The 24,658-nt window shown below is 45.3% G+C and overlaps 1 protein-coding gene across 1 annotated transcript in view; it reads left to right on the top strand.

Annotated features, from left to right (window-relative positions):
- Window positions 1-24,658, top strand: part of LOC146813213 (uncharacterized) — a 174,018-nt gene that overhangs the window by 117,077 nt on the left and 32,283 nt on the right. The window contains exon 5 of the mRNA XM_085615313.1: window positions 14,483-14,637. Within this exon, the coding sequence (XP_085471439.1) occupies window positions 14,483-14,637 (155 nt within the window). The remainder of the gene's footprint in view (window positions 1-14,482; window positions 14,638-24,658) is intronic.

Below are 24,658 nucleotides of genomic sequence, written 5' to 3'. Positions count from 1 at the left end.
GAGTCCCTTGCTCACTTTGCCACTGGATTCAAGCAAGCCTGGCTGAAGACGGCTGAAATGCCAGAAACCGGTCCTAGGAAGCTTGATTCCGGTCCAGGGAAGGCATGGCTTGGCAGTTCGGGCTGGACTGTTCCCATGAGGCACAGGGTCAGACTGATTTGCATATGGCCATGTTTGAACTGGGGTGGCAGAGTGGGCTAAAGAATGGTGATGGATCAAACCCAGATCTGTTGACTGGGTGTGAGTGTTTGATTGGTTCTGATGCTCCGTCCATCACCACCCCCTTTTGTACCGCTTTGTTCGCCATAAGTTGGCAGGGTATGCTCAGACGTGAGTCCCTTGCTCACTTTGCCACTGGATTCAAGCAAGCCTGGCTGAAGACGGCTGAAATGCCAGAAACCGGTCCTAGGAAGCTTGATTCCGGTCCAGGGAAGGCATGGCTTGGCAGTTCGGGCTGGACTGTTCCCATGAGGCACAGGGTCAGACTGAATTGCATATGGCCATGTCTGAACTGGGGTGGCAGAGTGGGCTAAAGAATGGTGATGGATCAAACCCAGATCTGTTGACTGGGTGTGAGTGTTTGATTGGTTCTGATGCTCCGTCCATCACCACCCCCTTTTGTACCGCTTTGTTCGCCATAAGTTGGCAGGGTATGCTCAGACGTGAGTCCCTTGCTCACTTTGCCACTGGATTCAAGCAAGCCTGGCTGAAGACTGCTGAAATGCCAGAAACCGGTCCTAGGAAGCTTGATTCCGGTCCAGGGAAGGCATGGCTTGGCAGTTCGGGCTGGACTGTTCCCATGAGGCACAGGGTCAGACTGATTTGCATATGGCCATGTCTGAACTGGGGTGGCAGAGTGGGCTAAAGAATGGTGATGGATCAAACCCAGATCTGTTGACTGGGTGTGAGTGTTTGATTGGTTCTGATGCTCCGTCCATCACACCCCCTTTTGTACCGCTTTGTTCGCCATAAGTTGGCAGGGTATGCTCAGACGTGAGTCCCTTGCTCACTTTGCCACTGGATTCAAGCAAGCCTGGCTGAAGACGGCTGAAATGCCAGAAACCGGTCCTAGGAAGCTTGATTCCGGTCCAGGGAAGGCATGGCTTGGCAGTTCGGGCTGGACTGTTCCCATGAGGCACAGGGTCAGACTGATTTGCATATGGCCATGTCTGAACTGGGGTGGCAGAGTGGGCTAAATAATGGTGATGGATCAAACCCAGATCTGTTGACTGGGTGTGAGTGTTTGATTGGTTCTGATGCTCCGTCCATCACCACCCCCTTTTGTACTGCTTTGTTCGCCATAAGTTGGCAGGGTATGCTCAGACGTGAGTCCCTTGCTCACTTTGCCACTGGATTCAAGCAAGCCTGGCTGAAGACGGCTGAAATGCCAGAAACCGGTCCTAGGAAGCTTGATTCCAGTCCAGGGAAGGCATGGCTTGGCAGTTCGGGCTGGACTGTTCCCATGAGGCACAGGGTCAGACTGATTTGCATATGGCCATGTCTGAACTGGGGTGGCAGAGTGGGCTAAAGAATGGTGATGGATCAAACCCAGATCTGTTGACTGGGTGTGAGTGTTTGATTGGTTCTGATGCTCCGTCCATCACCACCCCCTTTTGTACCGCTTTGTTCGCTATAAGTTGGCAGGGTATGCTCAGACGTGAGTCCCTTGCTCACTTTGCCACTGGATTCAAGCAAGCCTGGCTGAAGACGGCTGAAATGCCAGAAACCGGTCCTAGGAAGCTTGATTCCGGTCCAGGGAAGGCATGGCTTGGCAGTTCGGGCTGGACTGTTCCCATGAGGCACAGGGTCAGACTGATTTGCATATGGCCATGTCTGAACTGGGGTGGCAGAGTGGGCTAAAGAATGGTGATGGATCAAACCCAGATCTGTTGACTGGGTGTGAGTGTTTGATTGGTTCTGATGCTCCGTCCATCACCACCCCCTTTTGTACCGCTTTGTTCGCCATAATTTGGCAGGGTATGCTCAGACGTGAGTCCCTTGCTCACTTTGCCACTGGATTCAAGCAAGCCTGGCTGAAGACGGCTGAAATGCCAGAAACCGGTCCTAGGAAGCTTGATTCCGGTCCAGGGAAGGCATGGCTTGGCAGTTCGGGCTGGACTGTTCCCATGAGGCACAGGGTCAGACTGATTTGCATATGGCCATGTCTGAACTGGGGTGGCAGAGTGGGCTAAAGAATGGTGATGGATCAAACCCAGATCTGTTGACTGGGTGTGAGTGTTTGATTGGTTCTGATGCTCCGTCCATCACCACCCCCTTTTGTACCGCTTTGTTCGCCATAAGTTGGCAGGGTATGCTCAGACGTGAGTCCCTTGATCACTTTGCCACTGGATTCAAGCAAGCCTGGCTGAAGACGGCTGAAATGCCAGAAACCGGTCCTAGGAAGCTTGATTCCGGTCCAGGGAAGGTATGGCTTGGCAGTTCGGGCTGGACTGTTCCCATGAGGCACAGGGTCAGACTGATTTGCATATGGCCATGTCTGAACTAGGGTGGCAGAGTGGGCTAAAGAATGGTGATGGATCAAACCCAGATCTGTTGACTGGGTGTGAGTGTTTGATTGGTGCTGATGCTCCGTCCATCACCACCCCCTTTTGTACCGCTTTGGAAACACAATAACAGCACTTTAAGGTATGGAGGAGGCCAGTAAAATAATGAAAAATCTGCAGTAGCTGGACACTTCATAAACCAATGACAAGATCTTAACCCGAGGAAATCCATGAAGTAGGCCACGTGCGTAGGATTTGTTACAAAGGGATCAAGGGTGAAACACATTTCTTGACAGTGGCCCCTGGGAGGATAAATGAAAAATCGGATTGCAGGCGTTTTGTTTTTTAGAAATAACACATATAATTAGACTGTTAAAAGATTTGTAGGTGGGAGAATAAAGGCATGTGTTTTTGCTATTTATTTTAGATAATCTTGAGGAAATGTGGAAACATATTGATAGATCCTGATGAAGAAGTAGATGTTTCCTGACTGGACTGATGACACTGTATAAATATGAGAATATCAATTCAGATAAACTCTGCACTGTAAAGAATAAAATCTAAACATGGTTTGCAAACAAAGAACAGGAACAAATTACAAGAAAGCTAGGAACACACCAGTTTGAATATTTGCATAATTAATACAATAAAGGTGTGCCTCAGGGTTTAGTGAAGACATTACCAATTACAGGCTACCATAGTATTTAGTCAGGTATTAGCAAGGTTGACAAAAGATTGCAGTCAATAAAGGAAATGCCTGAATAAACAATCAGACATGCACTCACTCCTCATATAAGGCACATGGAAGTTCACCTGGTCTGCAAAGAGTGGACAGGGCACAGTAGCAGAGCAATTACTTCACTGGCCCAGAAACTACCAGGCCCACACATGGGGCCGTATTACAGAAGTGTCCCGGGGGCGCAATAGGCATTTCTGCAACTGGTTTTCATGCCCCCTGCATCCCCTTCAGTAACACCTATTTCACTACCGCACACAAAACGCCAGCGCTATCATCAGAGGGCGTTCCATCATTTACATGAGGATGTGGTGCCATATAAATTAGGGAATCCCTTTGCCTCTGTTCCTACACCGTATTAGAGACCCTGACGTAGAGGCAAAGAAGCTGCCAGGAGGTGCACTGTCAGTGTCAAATGGCAGCCCTGTGGGGGAGGCAAAGGGGGCCAGATAGACCCCGAGACATCCCCTTTCAGGCAGGTGCAGTCACTCACTGCACCACCTGCACAGGGACCTTAAATCCACCTTAAAAGTGCAGGCGGGAAGTCACCTACAATGCGAAACACGGAACTGCTTCATAGCAGCCGCTCCGTTTTTCACATGGGGCAGCGCATTCATCCTCATACAGTGCATTTTACTTGTGTGCACCAGACACTCCTTTTAAAAGGTGCGCCAGGCACAAAAGTGTGCCATATGTATGATACGGCCCCTGGTAGATGATCTTCGGTGGAGAGGTGATTGTTTTCACATTTTATAGCATATGAGCCTGAATATTTTCATTCTCATAGGTGCACAATGGTCGGTGGACCCCGAATGGGAACAAGGAAAGAACAGCTGGAACTTAAATGTTGCAATTTTAATCCTAAAGTGTATTCCTCATGGTCTTTCCTCAAGCTGATCGTCACTCACTTTGCTAATTATTTGACTAAAAAAAACATCAAATAACTCGTTGCAGGCAGGCGAAATATCAGAAGCTACATTAATATGCACAATAGGAGAGCTACTTGGTTTCCTTTTTCTCCTTTACCCTGTACACCTAAGAGGAAGCTAAAGGTGAGCCAGAACAGATGGTGCAACCCACTTGTTGGCCATGAAACCAGATGTTGTCCCTGGTCAGTAAACACAAAATATGCATCATTTTGATAAACACCTAAGTGTTTTCGAATACAAGGCTTGACCAGGTGAGGAATTCCACCGAGGACTATCCAACAGAGGTTCTTTCACATACACCTTTATCCATTGAAGTGAAACCCAGTCAAGGCTTGGAGCCTTTTATGACTTCGGCAGTATGGAAGCAGGCTGCCACACAAGCACCCCGCTGCCACACCGCCAAAGCCATAATGCGACCGCCCCTAGGATTCCGACAAGAATCCAGGTCGGGCTGACCTGCAGAGGCTGGCTCACTGCGGTGCAGTGCTAAGGCTCATATGCAAGCCTTAGCTAGGCACCACAATGGGAACGCCATTACATGTTCCTGCAGGGCTTGGATTGTCAAGTCCATGCCTTGCAGGAACTGGGGGTGCATGCAGGCAGGGGGGCACACCATGCATGCATCCCCTGCCGCAGAGGCACCAGTGGGCCCTGTATGGCCTCCCATGTTTACTCACCACCACACTTTTCCTGGCGGGCTCACAGATAAAAGTACAGTTCATCTTCTTAGAAAGCATATGTTATTTTATATAAATGTATAGAGCGCGTAGCTGCCCCAGCAATGGGAGATACATACATCTGAGCATAACAGGCCTCTAATAAATAGCAGTTAGATCAATGCAGGTGACTAATTAACAACAGCCAAAAGACAGATGAGTCAAGGAGGGCTGGAACTATCCGAATTAGAAATCAAGGAAGAGAGCCACTTTGAAACTAACAAGTTAGCTGCTCAGTCTCATTATATATGCAGAAACAGCCAACAGCCGAGAAGAAAAAGTAAAGAAACAGCAAGGGAAAATAAACCATATTAGATTGGATAACAATCAGACCAACAATATCAAATCAAGCTTATAACACAGCTACAATCAATACTAAAATATCAAGGAATAAAGAGAAGAAGGTCCGGGTTCAGGAACCTCAAACATAGAACATAGAATCTCCATGGAACAGCGTTTCATGGCTCCGAAAGCAACTACCCAATTCTAACATCCATCTATAAGTTTGTGTCTTTCTGAAGGCAACAGAAAACCTTTCCTGGGAACTGGCAAAGAGAGTTGCAGAGTTATCGAGTAGGCAGAAACTCCATAGTACGCTCGCACAACCAAGGTGCAGCATAAGATTAGTAGAGGCAAAGTAGAGCAAAAGTTCAGAGTAGGGGTTGGCCAAGCTATGTGTTACAAATGTGACTAACAAAGGTATAGGCATATGAATGCAATGTGGTCTTCCACTCTCAGCCTCTAAAGAGCTCCTCACCTGTGAAACCCAATTGCTATTTCTGAAGCCTATAGTCAACCTCACCTCTGAGACCTGGGATCCTTAGAGATCTAAGATTAGTGTGCTTGACACCTGAAGGAAATGACGTGGATTAACTGAATGTAACACCGGTGTGCATTCATATCCACCACATTTATCAAAGCCTCAGGTGAAGGGTTTTCCTTGAATTGGAAAGAGGTAAGTAATATTTATGTAAAGGAAGTATGCTTTAATAGTAAGATCTTATACAAGCTATAGGCAAATTTAACTTCTTATGGATATGGTCAGTGAAGATGACCTTGGGTCCTGGGATATTCAGTTGAAAATGCACTTGCCTCCTTCAACCCCCTAAACAGTGAAAAAATGTGTCCGTTTAAAATATCACTTATCTGTGCAGGGACGGCCATCCTTGGGGTATAAGTGGCGGAATTTACCAAACGTATGAATGAACTGGAAAAATCAAGTAACTTATGAGAAGTATTGGAGAGAGCAGAGGCTCAGGAACATCTACAAGTCAGAGGGGACAGGGTTAATAAGAAATTCCCTCTTATGTGCTTGTAGTTGTTGCAGGCAGTGTGACTGCTTTTTTAGGGCGAAAGGGCTGTGGCCCCCTTCCCCGGCCTCAATTCTTAACTCCTACTTATTTAAAGAAATGCGTAAGTACTGAATTGTTTGGAGCTTCTGACCCATGCTCTGTGAGAGGTCAGGCAAAAGCAGGATCTTTAGAAAGACACATATTCTAGTGCGCATGCCCCTACCATTGCAGGATTTACAGGGCTTACCTCATTTCAGCCCTGGCTTAGAAAGACACATATGCTAGTGCACATGCCCCTGCCATTGCAGGATTTACAGGGCTTACCTCATTTCAGCCCTGGCTTAGAAAGATACATATGCTAGTGCGCATGCCCCTACCATTGCAGGATTTACAGGGCTTACCTCATTTCAGACCTGGCTTAGAAAGACACATATGCTAGTGCACATGCCCCTGCCATTGCAGGATTTACAGAGCTTACCTCATTTCAGCCCTGGCTTAGAAAGATACATATGCTAGTGCGCATGTCCCTGCCATTGCAGGATTTACAGGGCTTACCTCATTTCAGACCTGGCTTAGAAAGACACATATGCTAGTGCACATGCCCCTGCCATTGCAGGATTTACAGAGCTTACCTCATTTCAGCCCTGGCTTAGAAAGATACATATGCTAGTGCGCATGTCCCTGCCATTGCAGGATTTACAGGGCTTACCTCATTTCAGCCCTGGCTTAGAAAGACACATATGCAAGTGTGCATGCCACCACCATTGCAGGATTTACAGGGCTTACCTCATTTCAGCCCGGGCACTCAGTGCCCTGCAAGGCCGCTGTCTCCTATCGCGCTGCGAAAGGGCTGCGGCCCCCTTCCCCGCCCTCAATTCTTAACTCCTACTTATTTAAAAAAATGCATAAGTACTGAATTGTTTGGAGCTTCTGACTCATGCTCTGTGAGAGGTCAGGCAAAAGCAGGATCTTTAGAAAGACACATATGCTAGTGTGCATGCTCCCGCCATTGCAGAATTTACAGGGCTTACCTCATTTCAGCCCTGGCACTCAGTGCCCTGCAAAGCCGCTGTCTCCTATCGCGCAGTGCTTTCTCACTTATTGAAAACAGACTGGGTGCTTTAAGTTTAAAACCTGGGTTTCCTGAGGCTGCTTGTCAATCAGCGAGGCTGCACTGTGTACCAATGCAACACCACCCATTTCCGAAATCGCCACATGGTGAGGTGTAAATAAGCCTTCATGGCCCTATCTCGTTCTGGAGGAAGTTGGGAAATGTGTGAGGTGCGTACGAGGCTGTGGATGAAGGAGATCGGAGCCTACAGCTGCTGCAAGTTGGTGTTTGAGACAAGTGTGGACAAAGAAACAAAAAAATCTATGGTCCTTAAAAAGGGTCCCTAATGGGCTCCAGTGGAAGACTTGAGGAGTTGAGAGCATTCTTGTGTTATGTCTGCTCCTCTCGGATGCTTTGTTGCACCATCCTCACTCACCACAAAGTTAAACCATTTAAAAAATGTCACATAACAATTATCACACTGTACAAATGTACTGGGGCTTCAACAGACGTTTTTACTGTGTGATAAGTGTTCATGTCTGTATAGCATTTTTAAAATATTTAATTTTAGGGTTGGCTTTACTGAACCTAATGTTGAACTCTGGTGCTGCCCTTAGATATAACTTATGTGTTTAAACGCACACCCACTGCAGAGTTTCTTATGTTTCCAGACTTTTTCAAGCAGCAATAAAAATGTCTCGATAACGCTGCTGAATAATGTTCCTGCTGGAGGGAGATGGAGTTTTGTGTCGTAACAGTTTTGACTCATCATTCGGTAGCGCAGAGGTTTAATGGGCTTGCTGCAAAGAACCTGTACCATGAAGATGAGAGAACGGTATTTTATGTAGATAGCTCTGTGAGTTACTTCTTTTGCCAGATATCCTTTTCTCACATGCATTTCATAGGCTACAATCCTAATATGGCACAGTAACCTATAAACTGTCATCATAGAGCTGCTTGCAAACTGCAAGGTATAGGTTTGGACGTTATTTTTTTCTGCAGTCTTACTTTATCCTAATGTTGCAAAAAAGGGATTAGTTTGGGTAGAAATACATTCTTATTAATAAAGCCAAACCCAATCACTGTGGTACGTTTTAAATCCTGAATTTGTTCTTCTCCATACCATCTCTTCAAATATGCTGCCTGCTAGTATGGATGTCATGTGGTTTCTACAGCTTGTCGTTTTTATTGTCTTCTGTAGGATTTCCTATATACTGATTTACAGCCACATTTTTTATTGTCTCCATATAGTGTGTGTGATGTAAAGTGCTCTGACGCCTTATATGCGTAGGGCTATAAAATAAATTAAATGCATGTGAGAGATGAGGAGCATAGTTGGAGGGCGGTGAGGCAATCCACGCAGCAGGAGGTCACAGGAGAGGGGGGTTATGTTGTTATCTTATGTTAATTAGTTTATATAGCGCTCAACTCACCCTGGGGTATCTCAGCGCTGACTAGCAGACTTGAAATCCTGGACGGGAAAAACAATGGAGCAGACTAGAGTAAGAGTTCAGAACAAGAAGGCTTTCAGCTGTTTCCTGAAAAGTTCATACTTGATCGCAAATTGGGTGCCAAAAAAGACTGTCGTATTGGTTTGTGAGTAGATGTTCCTTTAACCAAACTCCCTTGTTGTCTTCAGGTTGTTGCTCAGCTGGAATAGGTAGAAGAGGTTGATGGTCCCTCCCACCTTTTCCTCCCTGATGCAGTTTAGTGGTACGCACTATACACCATTCAATGACTGTGTACCACAGTGCAGTGTTAGTGGGGGCTGTGTTTCTATGCCTTTCAGAGGCTGAGAGTGATGTGGCACTAAAGAGAGGGTTGAGGAGAGGAACAATGGGGCATATTTACAAGGAATTGGCATAGGGCAGCGTCGCAAATCATTTTGCTGCGCTGCTCTACTCCAATTTGAAAGGACATGAATGCACCATATTTACAAAATACGGTGCATGCCTGTCCTTTCTGCTAGCACCAGTGCACATTTTGCAGCCTTGCGCCAAATCAGGCACCCTTGAACATAGTGCAATGGTGTCTGTGTTGTTGGCATGATTGTTTTCATGCAGGGAGAAGTACCTTCCTGCACAAAAACAATCACAAGAGGCATTTTCCTCTTTCTATATGTGCTGCAGAATGCAGTGCACGTGGAAAGAGGAAAAAATGAGAAGAAATGTAAACATTTCTCCTTGTTACGTCTGCTCCAGGGAGGTACAAGGTTTAGGCACTGTCCCAGGTTAACCTGATGTTTTAAATCTAGTGCAGCATCAAATTCCATGGGTGGTGAATGAGAACACCAACAGCAGCATCAATTAACAGCATCAATTGAAAGCATTCACAAAGCGCAACCCTGTCATCCCTAGGGGTATCAGGGCGCTGTGTCTCCATCAAGAGCCAGGTCTTGAGTCTCATTCTGAAGTCTGCCAGTGAGGGAGCTGTACAGAGCTGGAGAGGAAGGTTGTTCCAGTTCTTGGTAGCAATGTAGGAGAAGGAATGGCCACCGCTACAGCTGTGATGGATGTGGGTGATGTGTGCGAGAGTGAGTGAGGAGGAGCACTGGTGTCTTGAGGGTTGGTGGAAGTTCAGTCGATGGTTGATGTAGGCAGGTCCTAGGCCATAGAGGGATTTGTAGGCATGTGTGAGGATCTTGATCTGGCATCTTTTCTGGATGGAGTGCCAGTGGAGGTCTCTCAGGAGGGGGGTGATGTGCGTTCATTGGGGGAGGTCCAGGATGAGTCTGGTTGCGGCGTTCTGGAGTCTTCTGAAGAGCTGGGTGGAGATGACGGTATAGAGGGCATTGCTGTAGTAGAGGCAGCTGATGAAAACGGGCCTGAGTGATGGTCTTTCTAATGTTTGTTGGGAACCAACCAAAGATCCTGTGGAGCAAGCAAATTGTGTGGAAGCAGGAGGAGGCGACTGCAATGACCTGTCATTTAATAGTCAATTGACTGTTGAGGATGATGCAGAGGTCGGGCGCATGGTCGGTCGGTGTGGGTGTAGGTCCATGTTCTGCAGGCCACCAGCTGTGGTCCCATGTGAAGCTGTTTTTCCAGAATTGCAATCCTTCCATTTTGTTGGCAGTTGTCTCTCAAACATATAGCAATGCTGGTCATGGCATTGCATAAGTTTGTTTTGGCGTTGTAGGGATCCTCGGTGAGCGTGAGGATCAGTTGAGTGTTGTCTGCGTAAGAGATTATGATTAGTCTGTGGGATTTCATGATGTCTGAGGGGGGATTATGTAGATGTTGAACAGGGTGAGGTTGAGAGATGTTCCATGTGGTATACTGCATATCTTGTCTTTGGGGGTGGAGGTGAAAGGAGGCAGTCAGATGCTCTTTCTGCATCCTGTAAGGAAGGAGGCGAACCACTTGAGGGCATCTTGCTGTATGCCTATGTTGATAAGAGTGTTGTGGGAGATGGTGTTGAAGACTGCGGAGAGGTTGAGGAGGATCAGGGCTGCAGTTTCTCCACAGACCAGGAGTGTTCTGATGTTGTCTGTGGAAGCAATCAGCTCAGACTCAGTGCTGTGGTTGGCATGTAATCCTGATTGTGAGGGGTTCACTAGGAAGGTTTTCATCCAGGAAGTTGGAGAGCTGCTTATTGATGGCTTCCTTGAGTGGTTTTGCTGGGTAGGAGAGCAGAGAGATTAGATGAAAAATTTTGAGATCACTATAGTCGCTGGAGGCTTTTTTTAGGAGGGGACAGACATCTGCATGTTTCCATCTGTCCCGGTAGGTTGCTTTGGAGATGGAGGTGTTGAGGATGCTGGTGAGTTGCCTACTGACTGGGTTAATTGCGAAGCTGTAGAGGTGGGGGGGGTAGAAGTCAGTGGATGCCCTTGAGTGGATGGTAGACATGATGGCTGAGGTGGTCAAGGTGGCGAGCAGAGAACAGGTGGTAACGGTTTGGCTGTTGTTTGCCGGTTGGCTGAGGTTGTTGGTGTTGAGGGTGATGTGTTCAAGGGTGAAATGATTGTAGATGTTGGTGATCTTGCTTTGGAAGTAGTCTGAATGGGTGTTGCAGAGTTCTTGGGAGGGGTGTATGGTGTTCTCTGAGCCTGTTGGATTTGAGAATTCTTTGACTGTTTTGGAGAGTTCCTTTGTATGGTTGGCCACGGAGTTAATGAAGGTGGTGATGGCTGCTTTCTTGGCTTCCTTGATGTGTCTGTGATATTTGCTGAGGGCTGTTTTATGGGCTGCTCTGTCTTCTGGGTTCATAGAGGCACTCCATTGTTTCTCCAATTTGGCGGCAGTTGTGCTTGGTGGTCTTGAGGTCTGGGGTGTACCATCTGGCACTTTGGAGGTTTTGTTAGATTTTGTAGATTTCACTGGGGCAACTCTGTCGGCGCTGTTGGTGATCCAGGTGGTGAAGTTCTGGATGGCCTGGTCTAGGTCTGGTGAGGCCTTGGGCAATACTTCTCCTGGCAGCTCTTCCATCTCATCTTCTTGGCAGGGTCCTTAGTCCAAGAGTGTTCTAAAGTTCTTGGGTCAGGACCCCATTATTTATACTAAATATTTCCCTTTGATGTTTTAGGCAACAAGTCCTTCTGGCTCAGTAGAAACCAGTTCTGTCCTCCCTAGTCCAGCTTCACTACAGGAGGTGGAGACAGCATTGTAGATAGCAGGCACAGCCTATTCAGGTGCTAGTGAAAACTCCTCCCACCACTCTAAATGCAGAAAGGTCTATTCAGCCTGTCTATGAGTCACCCAGGAAAGGCAGGATACACTTCAACCCCCCTTGTGACTGTCTAGAGTGAATGCACATCCCCAGCTCTTGTCACTCCAAACCCAGACAGTGAATACAAAAACAGGCAGAGGTACACAGGATGGTTAAACAAGAAAATGCTCATTTTCTAAAAGTTTGAAAAAGGGGTTAGGCCCGAGGGTGGCTAGGTAGGCCCTATAAAACTTTTTAAACAACAATGCAAATAACCGTCACTTTAGAGTGCTGCTTTTACTTAAACAAACTCAGATCATTCTGTGATTCACTTTGGTCTGAAGTATTTATTTACTTCTCTTTAAATATTTTACATGTTCATTTCATTGATCAAACATGTCGATCTGAAAGACAGACCGCCTACTACAATTCATAAACATACATGAACACAATGATAAACACGAAACTCACAATACAATATATGCAATGTACAATGTAAACGGGATTACAATCAAGCTAGATCCATTCAATACTCAAAAACAACAGTAGTTATTACGGTTATTTTTATCAGTGACTCATTTTTCTGAGAGGCTGCTGCTTACTGGGAACACTTTTAAGGCCTGTCGAGGCAGGATTTTACATCAAGCTGTTCCCTAAGGGAAAGTAATGTTCAGTATATATGTTTGCCTAGTAGGAATTAATGCCAATGCATTTCGAGCCCCATCTCGGTTCTCGGGGTTCTCTTCAGGGCTTAGATTGGAGAAAATCTGGAAAGAAAAGTCCAGAAATATGCAATTGTAACTTTCATCCCTCTCCTAGTTCGTATACACAAGTACTCCAATTTCTTAATCAAAACATGAATTAGGGTACCTGTTGTGGTTCATTATATAACCAAACGTCCTATGTTTTTGTTCGCGATTACAGAATATTCCTTTCGGGTTGCTGGTATGAGTCTGCAAGTGAGAAGGAAACGGGCTTTAACCTTATCATTTAACAGAAACAGGCTGATTGAGTGGTATTCCTTGTGAGCAATGTACTCGTGCGAGACTTACTTTCGAATATTGTTGACTTAATGGCGAATTAGCGTTATCGTCAGTTGCGGTGTATAGATTTCTGACGGCCTCTTATAAGCAAGAGGCATCAAGCCAAACCAAATTTGTAAACTGAGATATAGATTTAAATGTGTTACCAAAATGAAAGGAAACATGCTATGAGTGTTACAAAGAAGCCACGCTGGTGTAGATTCTTTCAATTCATGTTTTGATTAAGAAATTGTAGTACTTGTGTATAAAATCTAGGAGAGGGACGAAAGTTACAATTGAATATGTCTGGACCTTTCTTTCAAGATTTTATCCCGTCTAAGCCCTGAAGAGAACCCCGAGAGCCCGAGATGGGGCTCGAAATGTGTCGGCATTAATTCCTTCCGGTTAAACATATATATTGAACATTACTTTCCGTAGGGAGCAGCTTGATGTAAAATCCTGCCCAAACAGGCTTTCAAAGTGACCCCAGTAGGCAGCAGCCTCTCCGAAAACATGAGTCCCTGGAAAAAAAAAACATAATAACGACTGTTGTTTTTGAGTATTGAATTGATCTAGCTTGATTGTAATCCCGCTTACATTGTACAATGTATATATTGTATTGTGAGTTTCATGTTTATCGTTGTGTTCATGTATGTTTATGAATTGTAGTAGGAGGTCTGTCTTTCAGGTCGACATGTTTGACAAATGATATGAACATGTAAAAGATTTAAAGAGAAGTAAATAAATACTTCAGACCATTTGAATCACCGAGTGATCTGAGTCTGTTTAAGTAAAAGCAGCACTCTAAAGTGACGGCTAGGTGCATTGTTGTTTGTAAAACACTTTCTAAAAGTGGCATTTTCAAACACACAATTTAAAAACCACCTATACTAAAATATGTGTTATTTTAAATTCTGAGCTCACGGAACCTAAACTCCATTTCTCTATCTTTTCCCAAGTTACACTTGTAAAAAGTTACAAGGTAGCTCCAAAGATCACCTATGGGAAAGACAGCCTTTCACAATAGTGAAAAACAAAATGCACAATATTTTGCTATCATGATATGTAACACACACTAATACATGTCCTACCTTTCACATACACTGTACCCTGCCCATGGGGCCACCTTGGGCCTAACTTAGGGGTGACTTACATGTCAGAAAAGGGAAGATTAGGCCTGGCAAGTGGGTGTACTTGCCAGGTCGTCATGTCAGTAAAAACTGCACGCAGACTCTGCAGTGGCAGGTCAGAGACATATTTGAAAGGCTACTTGTGTGGGTGGCACAACCAATGCTTCAGGCGCCCTAGTAGCATTTGTTGTACAGGCCATGGGGACACACAGTGCACTTTACTAGGGACTTGCTAATAACATATCAATCAAACAAACAAAATTTACCGTAGGAGGACTTGCACCTTAGCACTGAATGGTAGTGAAAAAATGCGTTGAGACACTAAACCAGCAAAAACGAAGTCCAGCATACCATCAAAACAGGAGGTCAGAAAGCAAAAAGACTGGGGAAACATGCCAAAAGATTCCAGGTCTACCACAGCTCCTTAGGTTTGACCCTATTCTTCTTCCCAGGAGAATCTCCTTGTGAAGTTTGCCCTAGCGGATGGTTCCTATCCAGAGGACGGTGCTACTTCTTCTCTGAGGTTCAGAGGTCCTGGCAGTCCAGCTGGGAGCACTGCCGGTCACAGACGTCCAACCTCCTCGACCTTCAGGATGAAACTGAGATGGTAAGACATTTCTTGTGCGGATGTTGCCTTTAAAGACGTTTTCCAATAACATTTGAACAGTCATGTCAACAGGGCCGGCTTTACCTCTGGTGGCCCTGGTACAACAAACCTTTTTGCCAGCCCCAATATGAACCCCTTCTCAGATTCCCTCACTACCACCTGGCAAAAGTGTGCCTCATCTCTCCATAGCCCATCTGTCACAAACATTCAATTTGTTTTAAAGAGCTGGTAAAGACTGGCTTTACTAATCCACTCAGCTATCAACATTAAAAAATACATCTGTTCTTTGAAGCAGGCATATTATCCCTCTGCACTGCTTTATGGCAAGTCAAAACTGCCACTAGCCAAAGTTATGATCTCTCTCTCTAGCAGGAACATTAATCACTAGGCCTGGGCTAAATTTCCGTTCCGCTCGCGGAAATTGCGATAATTTGACGTTTTTGCATTCCGCAGAGAGCGCGAAAATGTCAAAATTTCCGCATTCCGCAGCTTAGCGATAATTTGTTTATTGCTCGTGCTGTAAAATAATACATTCTCGCGCGTGCGCGCTCGCCTTACCTGAATCCCCGCGTTCGCTGACAAGTTTTCCCGATCCGGTCGCGTTCTCCACGAGATGTTGGATTGTTGGTAGCCATTTGCGCTGTCTCGCGACAGTTCGCGCCCGCAGTAATGTCATTGGTTGCGCGATCACGTCTTTCTTCTCGCGATCATGCACCGCGAGAAGAGTGAAAACAAGATGGCCGCGCCCGCGAGTAACCGCATGGGTAAGTTGGCGAGCCGCGACCACGCAGAAAATAACGCGAACGGGCGGGAAAAAAACTTCCGCATCTTCGTGGTATTTCCGCGTGTGTGCGGAGATTTTTAAAATTTTCGCGATAATTTGCGAAAGTCACTTTCGCAAATTCCGCCCACCCCTATTAATCACAAGAGTTAACTTGACATTTTTATTACTGCCTTAAAGATGGACGCAGAAGGAATTCTGCAGCTGGTGATTTTAAATCGTCAGTTATTGCTAAACATAGTCCTCCAGTGGTGATTGCCCCCCTCCAAGTCAGCACCAGTGTGGCCTTATCGGTCATCCTGCCCTAAAGCCGACCTGCATGTCAATATGTACTGGTGTCTCAGCCCTTGAACTCAGTCACAATGACCAATTCACCTTCATCAAAGCAGAGAAGTGCATCCACAATGCATGCGTTGTATTTGTTATTGCATATGCTGCTCAATCTGTTTCTTCTTCTGTTGTATTATATTAGGGCTCCCGGTTTTATGATATTTCATGTTTTTACATTTCTGTCTGTATTTATCCATATTTATTTTTTGCTTCTTTTATTTGCATGTATCCACATTTATAAGGTGCTTAGCATAAAGAAGGAAGCTGCAATTAATATGTTTGGACATTTATTTAAATGACAAATGTTTACACATGGTTGAATGTCCAGTGAGTTTTAGCCAATTACAGTACAATACAGCCATCTGAAATCATCTGCAGTATAGAACAGCTTAAACAGCTGTACTGCTGCAATTATTTGAGCTTCATTAGAACATCTTTTTTTCACCATCAATATCATAATTTTATTTCGATCTATACACAGATCATAAAAGTACAAACATGTAAAATCCTAAAAAGTACATAAAACCCCACATATCCCTATATAATGTAATAGCAACCCCATCCCATAAATCAGCACATTTTGGTTCAGAGGACATTAACATTTATATAAGACATTTTTAAAGCAATTACATTTAAATAAATTAAATAAAACATTACAATCTCAAAATAATATGATCTGTCCTGTGCCAAATGGAGACAAGCCAAGTCAGATAGATTTTAAACAGCTGCCAATATATAATCATGCCGCACTCCAATGTCTCATAAGTTGCACAACTTTATTAGGACAGTTGGCAAGCACCAACGCGTTTCAACTCTGGACGAGTCTTGCTCAAGGTTAGTAAGTCCTTTCTTGATGTTAACTTATAAACAGTCCCGTTCTGCAGACAAGGAGGCATTCTGTGAAATAATGAAGCATCATCATATACTATACTCCAACATTTCTGGCACAGAGAAAACGTAATACTGTAACAATATCAAAATCTAAGGTTTACCAGAATACCATTTTGGGCAATGGTGATACAGACAGTCCTTCACTCCTTAGCATGTGTAGGTAACTTGGGCAGTATCAACTGTCTGTACCACCACAGCAAAAAATGGTATTATGGTAAACCTTACATTATGATAGTATATGATGATGCTCTGTTATTTCTTATACAATGATATGTGGAAAATGTGTTGTTAGCACATGGTTTTAACCCCTTCCATGCGGGGCGGATTCCCCCGCTGTGCTGAGCGCTGCTTGCGCGGGCGTGGTCATGACGGAACGGTTCCGTCATGAGCACAGCTCAACCGACGCTCATGATGGAACCGTTCCGTCATGAGCGCCGAAGGGGTTAATGTAGTCCCAGAGGTTGAATAGGGGTGTGAGTGGTCCTGTGGATGATGTCATCATGATGTCTTCAGTAATGTCATTCGAGATGTCATCAGTGATGTCACTGACCATGTCTTGAGTTTTGTAATATGTGAGATCATAAGCAGTGCATTGAGGGGCGTCAGTTATAGTAAGCACAGGTAACTACAACTGCTGAATTTCAATAGTTTTGTACGGGTGAAATTTGAGCCTAACTATAATGTCCCTGTAGCCTCTGTTTTTTCAGTGAATTTCTAAGGTTTTTTAAATTTTATTTGCTAACTGTAACCTGTAACCTTTAAGAGTAAGTGAGTACATGAATGTCTTGGTGGGTGTGTGAGTGTCTCAATAGGTGTGAGAGTGTCTGAGTGGGTCTGGGAGGCATAAGTTTCTCACTGAGTGTTTCAGTGGGTGTGTGAATCTGAGTGGGTCTGCGAGTGGGGTACATGAGTATTTGAGTGGGTGTCTAAGTGGCTGAATCAGTGACTGAGTGGGTCCGTGTGTGGGTGCCAGAGAGTCTGAGTGAGTTCATGAGTGTCTCCATGAATGTGTGAGTCCATCTGTGTGTGAGTGCATGTGTGTCTGAGTGGGTCTGTGACTGAGTGCATGAGTCTCTGAGTGGTTCTGTGAGTGGGTGCATGAGTCTGAGTGCGACTGTGAGTGGGTATGTGAGTGTCTGAGTGGGTCTGTGAGTAGGTCCTTGAGTGTCTCAGTGGGTCTGTGAGTGGATGCATGATTCTCTGAGTGGGTAGGTGAGTGGGTGTATGAGTGTCTGAGTGCCCTCTGTTTTGCACCTCTTCTGCTCTGTTTTGCATTTACTGCTCGTTTTTCTGCCCCCTGTTTTGCCTTTTCTCCTAGTTGTTCTGCCCTGCATTTAGCTTTTTCTGCTAGTTTTTCTGCCATCTGTCCTTTTCTGCTTGTTTTTCTGCCCTCTGTTTTGCCTTTTCTGCTTGTTTTCTCTGCCCTCTGTTTTGCCTTTTTTCAGCTTGTTTTTCTGTCCTCTGTATTGCCTTTCCTGCTCATGTGTTGGACCCTCTGTTTTGCCCTCTTTTGCAATGGGTGGTGGGCCACCTTCTCCATGATGATTTAGGTCCATGGGACCCCATCTCCATTGGCCGATCCAACATTCAATGAGGGACAGGGGCCGCTCAGCCCCCATGCCTGGCCACATTTGGCCCTGGGGACCCCATCCCCAGGTGCCCAGCCACATCTACCTGGTTTATCTGGCCTGACCCGGGACACCCAGTGTATATCATTGGGAAACAAGGGGGAGGGCCTCAATGCCCCCGGGGTGCCAGCTGGCTCCCAACCTTCTGTGGGAGCTGGCATTGCTCCTGCACACAGGGAGCTGCTAAATATTCAGCTACCTGTATGTGGGAGCAATGGTTTTACCTGATTCCCTGCCTGCATGGCAGCAGGCATGGAAACAGATGACAACTCAACTCCCAGCAAGCAGGAGCAGTTTTACAGCTCCCACTTGCTGGGAGCAGAGTTAGTGTTTGCTCTCACTTGGCAGGAGCTGTCACAGCTCCCGCAAAGCAAAATCAAACAGCTACCTCCCAAGGGTGGGCACCTCAGGAGATAGCAGGAGCTGGCCCGGAGCGTGGCAGGCCTGAGGGCCACAATTGGTTCCAGAGGGGGCTGCGTTGCCCCCCTTCTTTAGCATGCACAGGCTGGCCCTAGGGAGGTGGTGGTCCCTGGAACAGTATAAGGCCCGGGAGGGGGGCCGTGAAGCCCCTCCTCCCATTCTTTAATATGTATCTGGCCACAGGGGCGTGGTGGTCCCCAGGCCCCCATTACTATTTATCTAGTCCCATGGAGGTGGTGGTCCCCGGGGCACATGTAAGCCCTAGAAGGGGGTCTGTGCGGCCTCTCTCCTTTTTTTTTAAATTGAAGCCCTGTGGAGGTGGTGGTCATAAGGGCTCTTAGAGCCCAATGGAGGGAGAGTCTTCACTGCCACCTTCCTTACTTTCAATTAAGCCCCTGGCTTTTTAGCCCTCACAGAGTCCCTCTGGGAACCCAGCGCCAAGGCTAGGGGATCAGGGTCTCCTACCCTGCCCCCTTTTCTTTATTTTTAAACTTTTTGGGGGAGGGTATTCGGCTGAGGTCGAGTCCCAAGATGGCTGCCAACACTTCCTGGTTGAAGTGTTGGCAGCCAATCAGAATTCTGCATGAGGTTGGGAGGATTCCGGGGGGGGGGTCGCATCCTTATATATACAAATTTGGTTTTTCTTTAATATCTCACAAACTACTGAACGGATTTACATCAAATAACAAAAAGAATGCTTTCTGGACCAATGGTTACCTTTCTGCCAAATCTTGTTTCATTCCGTTCAGCAGTATGGGTTGTAGCCCCCTTTTTCTTGTCCCCCGCTTGATGGATCACCCCAAAACTTTCCATGCACAACAAGACCCAAGTAGTCACTTTTTTGGGAGGATTTCCATGAAGATTTGGCAAATGGCACCAAAGATATAGACAAGTCAAAAAAAAAAATTCTGGTGGAAACTAGGTACTAACTATAACACTCTACCTACTGCCGACTGCCAGTTGTGGATACATATATATATATCTTAACTACACTTACCTTGTGTGGTTATTTGTGTGGTAGTGGCATGCATGGTAAATGCGTGGTATAGGCTGTTTCCCTCTATTATGCCCCCCTCCAATCTCCTGCCCACCACAAAAGCATTAAACAAAGCCAAATAGGACTCACATACCTGAGAGCTATTTGGCTTTTTTTAGATATACTGCTTAGCAACATGGCTGCTATGCAACATGGCTTAAACAGGGAAAAATTGCTGACGCAGTCAATGCTGTCTGAGTCATAGCACCTTTTTTTCCTTTACTTTAAGCCTGTGCTGCTGTGCAACGTATCTGATAAAACATTGACAAAGCCAATAGATCTTGCATAGGTAAAACCTATTGGCTTTGCCAATACGTGTTACTGTAGCCATGCATGTGTCTTCAGGTTTGGATTGGACAGCAAGTGGCCTCCATTAGTGAATGAGAAAGCTAAAAAAGTGGCCCACATTTGCAAATTAGGGCAGTTTTGAACATGTAAATAGATGCTGTTGAAGGGCCTGATTTAGATCTCAGATATCCCGTCTGCTGAAATTTAAGTCCCATAGTAAAAAATGGGATTTATTTTTCAGTGCACAGGATATCTGTTACCGTGATTATGGAGTAACCTGTCTGCCGAGATCTAGATCAGGCCCTAAGTGTTTTACAAGGCAGGCGACACTCCATGCTTTGGTGTTTACTGCTAGCAGTGCTTGCGATACTATAAGGGAAGTGGTCGAAGTGGGCGGGATCGGCAGGGTACGGCGTGCCCCTACTTCTTCAATTCCAAGGATTCCGTTCCCCAACTTTTTTATTTTGAAAATGCATCCCAGGACGCAAGAAATCACCATTGCCTATAAATAGCTCGGCGTTTCCTGGCGTTCGAGGACAGGCAGCAGAGAAGTAACAGGACTCCGTCTGCCTTCTTGTCCAGAGAAGAAAAATACAGTGTCCACTTCTGCTTTGCCACTTCAGCTGCCCCCCTACCCCCAATTCTTTTCTTCTTCCCTCTCTTTCTGTCTAGCAGTTCTTCTCTTACTGAAAACCGTGACTTCAAGATGAGGTTCTCACTCTCTTTCCTCTCCTTTCTTTTATTTGCTCCCCTGTGAAATGGATCCAAAAAAGAAAAGTTTGCTGGAAATGTCTTATTTTAATTCCAAAGTGCAGCATCTGGAATAAAAGGTTTAAAATATGAAAAATAACTAAATAAAGTAAGACAGAGTGGTAGCAAACTGGCCAGATTGATTTTATTCACACCCAAACACATTAGCGTCACTTTTACAGAGTTTGCCGGTGAAGCACCATTTTTGTTTTCTTGTCTTTGTTTTCCCTGGGCTTGCAACTAGTGCACCAATCCTGGAGGTACTGCAAAGTGTGGATTGGAAAACAAAATGTGTACTGCGGTCTGCGTCCAGGGATGTGGTCTTTTTACTATACTGCTAACGTTTTGTAAGGATATCAGCAATGGACATTGAAATGGGTCCATTTAAGGCCCTGTAATCATATCCTTAACTTTTCAGGAAAAAGCACTCACTGATTTCTGAATAGTGAGTGTAAAAGCTTTAAGGTAACCATGTTGTTCCTGCTTACATTTCACATGGTTTGCTAAATTTTGCATTCCCTATGAGTGTTTGCTTTTTCCAGGATGTTGTTACTTTTTTTGTAGGCCGCATATAGCTCTTGTCTATTGCTTCATTTAAATTGAGCCTCATCCAGGTGTTTATAGCCGGCAACAATTGGGTTGTAGTTGAAGGCAGTGGGAGTTTTTCTCAGTGGGGCAGTATGGTATTCAGTGGGGGAGAGGATGTGGCACTATGGCCTGAGCTGCTTAATTTGGAACTGGGGAACCAGGTTCAGCCTTAATAACCACTCCACCAGACGACTCTCCTGAGAGAGCACAATCCCATGCTAGAACTTAGAAGGCTTCACAAGACCCTAGAAGCGCTGGTGTCTTAGCACCAGCAGGTGGACCCTACCACTGGCAAGTGAGGGTTAACCTTCAAGGCTTGTCCACCACAATCCATACTGAAGTTCACGGCCTGTCTGGGGGCAGGCCTATGAAGTAGCACAGCCAAGAACAACAGTGACTCTGTCACTGAGGTCACAGGACCCTTGAGAAGGGCCAGCTCTAGGGAAGTGCAACCGGTGTGACCGGGCGCTGACCTTGGGTGGAGGCATTATATTTGCAAGTATATTAAGGTTTTAAAAGCGCTTGCTGCCTCCTTCCTGGCCTCCAGCAATTTTCGGCAACAGTAAAAATGTCATGATGACCCTGGTGTTTAATGTTCTTCCTAGAGAGAGATCGAAGTTTTGTCTAGTGGAAGTTTTGACTCATGGAAAAGTATCACAGAGGGTTAATTTGCCTGCTGCACAGAACATGTACCATGCAGATCACAAAGTGCACATAATGTAAATAGATCAGTGGGCTACTGCTTTTGTCAGAGAAATCCTTTTGTTACTTGCAGTTTATAAGTTAAAATCCTAACATTGAACAGTGCGCTATTAACTGTCATCTAAGAGCTGCATACAAACTGCAAGATATAAATTAGAGCATTGTGTTTTTTCCCCCAGTCTTTGATTATCCTAATATTGCAAAAAGTGTTTTTTTGGACAGAAATTAATTCTGAATAATAAAGAGAACCCCCAACCATGGTATTACGTTTTAAATTCTGAGTTTGTGTTTCTCCAGACCAATCACTATTAACCTATACGGCCTACTAGTATGGTTGTCATGTGACTCCTACACCTTGTAGTCCTTTGTCTTATGTAACATTTTCTATACAGTGATTTACACACATATTGATTGTCTCTGAGTAATGTGTGTGATGTAAAGTGCTCTGACACCCTACACTGGTATGAGCGGTACTGTAAACCAAATGCATCAGAGAGAGTGTGGTTATGGAGTCTTGAGGGGCACTGCTAAAGGGTGGTAGTGAGGAATCTATGGCAGAAGTTGTCATGGGGGGTAATAACAAACATTAATGCATGGGAACCACAAGTACTAATGCCGGAGCTGCCCTTGAGGCCAGTCTGCCTCATCCATAGGTACCTCCATTGGCCTTGTTTTAGAGGTAGTAGCTGCAACTCACCAGGGATTGGCAATGCCGAATTTGCACGTACACCAAATTAAGTTTGCAAACTTCACAGTCTCTCTGCTTCATTCACAAGCACTTTTAACATGTGCTGCTTGCTGTGGGGCCACTAGAATCAATTATGCAGCAAGCAAAGGAGGACACAATTATGCCGCAGTGTTGACTAAATTATGCATTAAAAAAAGGCTGCAGAGTAATGCAGTATGTTTTCTGATTTTTTTTATTTGACAAGTGTACACATGCTAACAGTCTCTGGAAAGATTTTGCCTTATTAGTACCAGTGTAACATACAAATGCAACAGTGAGAAAGGTGATCAGTCAACCTTTGCAATAAGCCATCTACTCCGCAGCAAAACAAGTCACATTTTTTATTAACTTTTGATACGTTTGAGCTATAAACATTAATTATATAGAAAACATTTGCAAACTAGGATATTTTGCCATTCATGTTTGAACTGTTGTTGTGGAAAAAGGGAGAAGTGCTGATGATGAACTCCATGGCTCGGCGACAAATAACTTGTGCTTCCACATTTTATCGTATTTGGGACATTCTGTGTTTAGAAGCATATCCCACTTTGTGAATGTGTTTTTAATGTCAATAACTCATTATAACCTTAAATAATCATGTGTATCCATTGGTTGATTAACTGGGCAGTGAAATGCCAAACAAATACTAAAAATTAGGATGTTTTGCGCATTCTGGCCACACCTCCGGCTCCGCCCACTGATGCAATCCTTGGGTTATTCCCGCCCTCTCCGCCCACAGTTCCCCTACTTTTTTTCCCCCAATTCAACCACTGTATAAGGGAAATCAATGATAAAAACCGGCCCACCATCCCATAAAACAGGCCACAAACAGACAGAACAAGCATTGGCAAAGCCAATAGGTCTCGCCTTTGGGACCTTATAAGTGTTTAGCCATGCAACAGTTGATATTATTGCACCAAGGATATTGTGCTGCATAACTAAATACTTATGAGGTCCCAAAAGCGAGACCTATTGTCAGGTTCCGCCTCTGGATTTCCTCAGAGTTACGCTGATGCTCAATGGGGTCCACCTCTTGACTGCCCCAAGTCCGGAATAGATATTAACACGGACTAGTGAAGTAGTCAAGTGAGGGAAGGAAAGGATAGGGACTGCAGGGAGGGAGACCTGGAAGAAGAGACAAGAAAGCACCCTATTAGTTCTTGTTCTTCACTCCCACCTATTACCCACAACAGTGGAGACAGTGGAATTCCTATACAGTTAAACCCCCTACCTGTAAAGGAAGAAAACAAAGCGAATGCTGCCAGAAGAGAGAAGGGGGTGCGTACACTGATTAGCCTGCAAGGGACCAGAAAGGGGAACACATCAAACATGCACGCTACCATTAGACAGTTGTTCTCATCACCCTCTCTCTCCCATTACCCTGAGTACGGTGGAGAGGACTCTTCACCTACCCAAGGAAAGCAATTCACCAAGTCATAGGGAAATGCAGTGTTCTGTGATTCACCCTTCTTGTACCTTACTCTCTCCTGGAACAAATAAACAATGAACGCACAGGTGCACGTGATGAACATTTCATGGCAAAGTAAATCATCACAGGTAGAGCAGTGTCGTGTGAACCCTTACAGTGCTTGGTCTTTGGTTCATGGGACACGGAGAGTTCTCTGCGTGGGAATAGTAGTCTTTCCACATGTCAAGTAACCTAACCACTACTCTCCGGTGTGGTAGGCTGTCTACATTCCTCTGCAATGGGTCTGGGCAACGGTCCCTTCCAACAGAGGAGTGTACGATCAAAGTTTTATCAGTGTTGCCCTGATAGGGGCCTGAGCAAAGGGTCTTACCCCAGGGAGACAAGCGCAGTGTTCCTCTTGCCTCAGAGGAACCTGCAGCGGGTGCCAAACGCAAGGAACACCAAAGAGGAG

This window comes from Triturus cristatus, chromosome 7, assembly GCF_964204655.1.
Source record: "Triturus cristatus chromosome 7, aTriCri1.1, whole genome shotgun sequence".
Classification (NCBI taxonomy): domain Eukaryota; kingdom Metazoa; phylum Chordata; class Amphibia; order Caudata; family Salamandridae; genus Triturus; species Triturus cristatus.
Note: the sequence above shows the minus strand (reverse complement) of the source record. Positions and strands in the feature narration are given on the sequence as shown.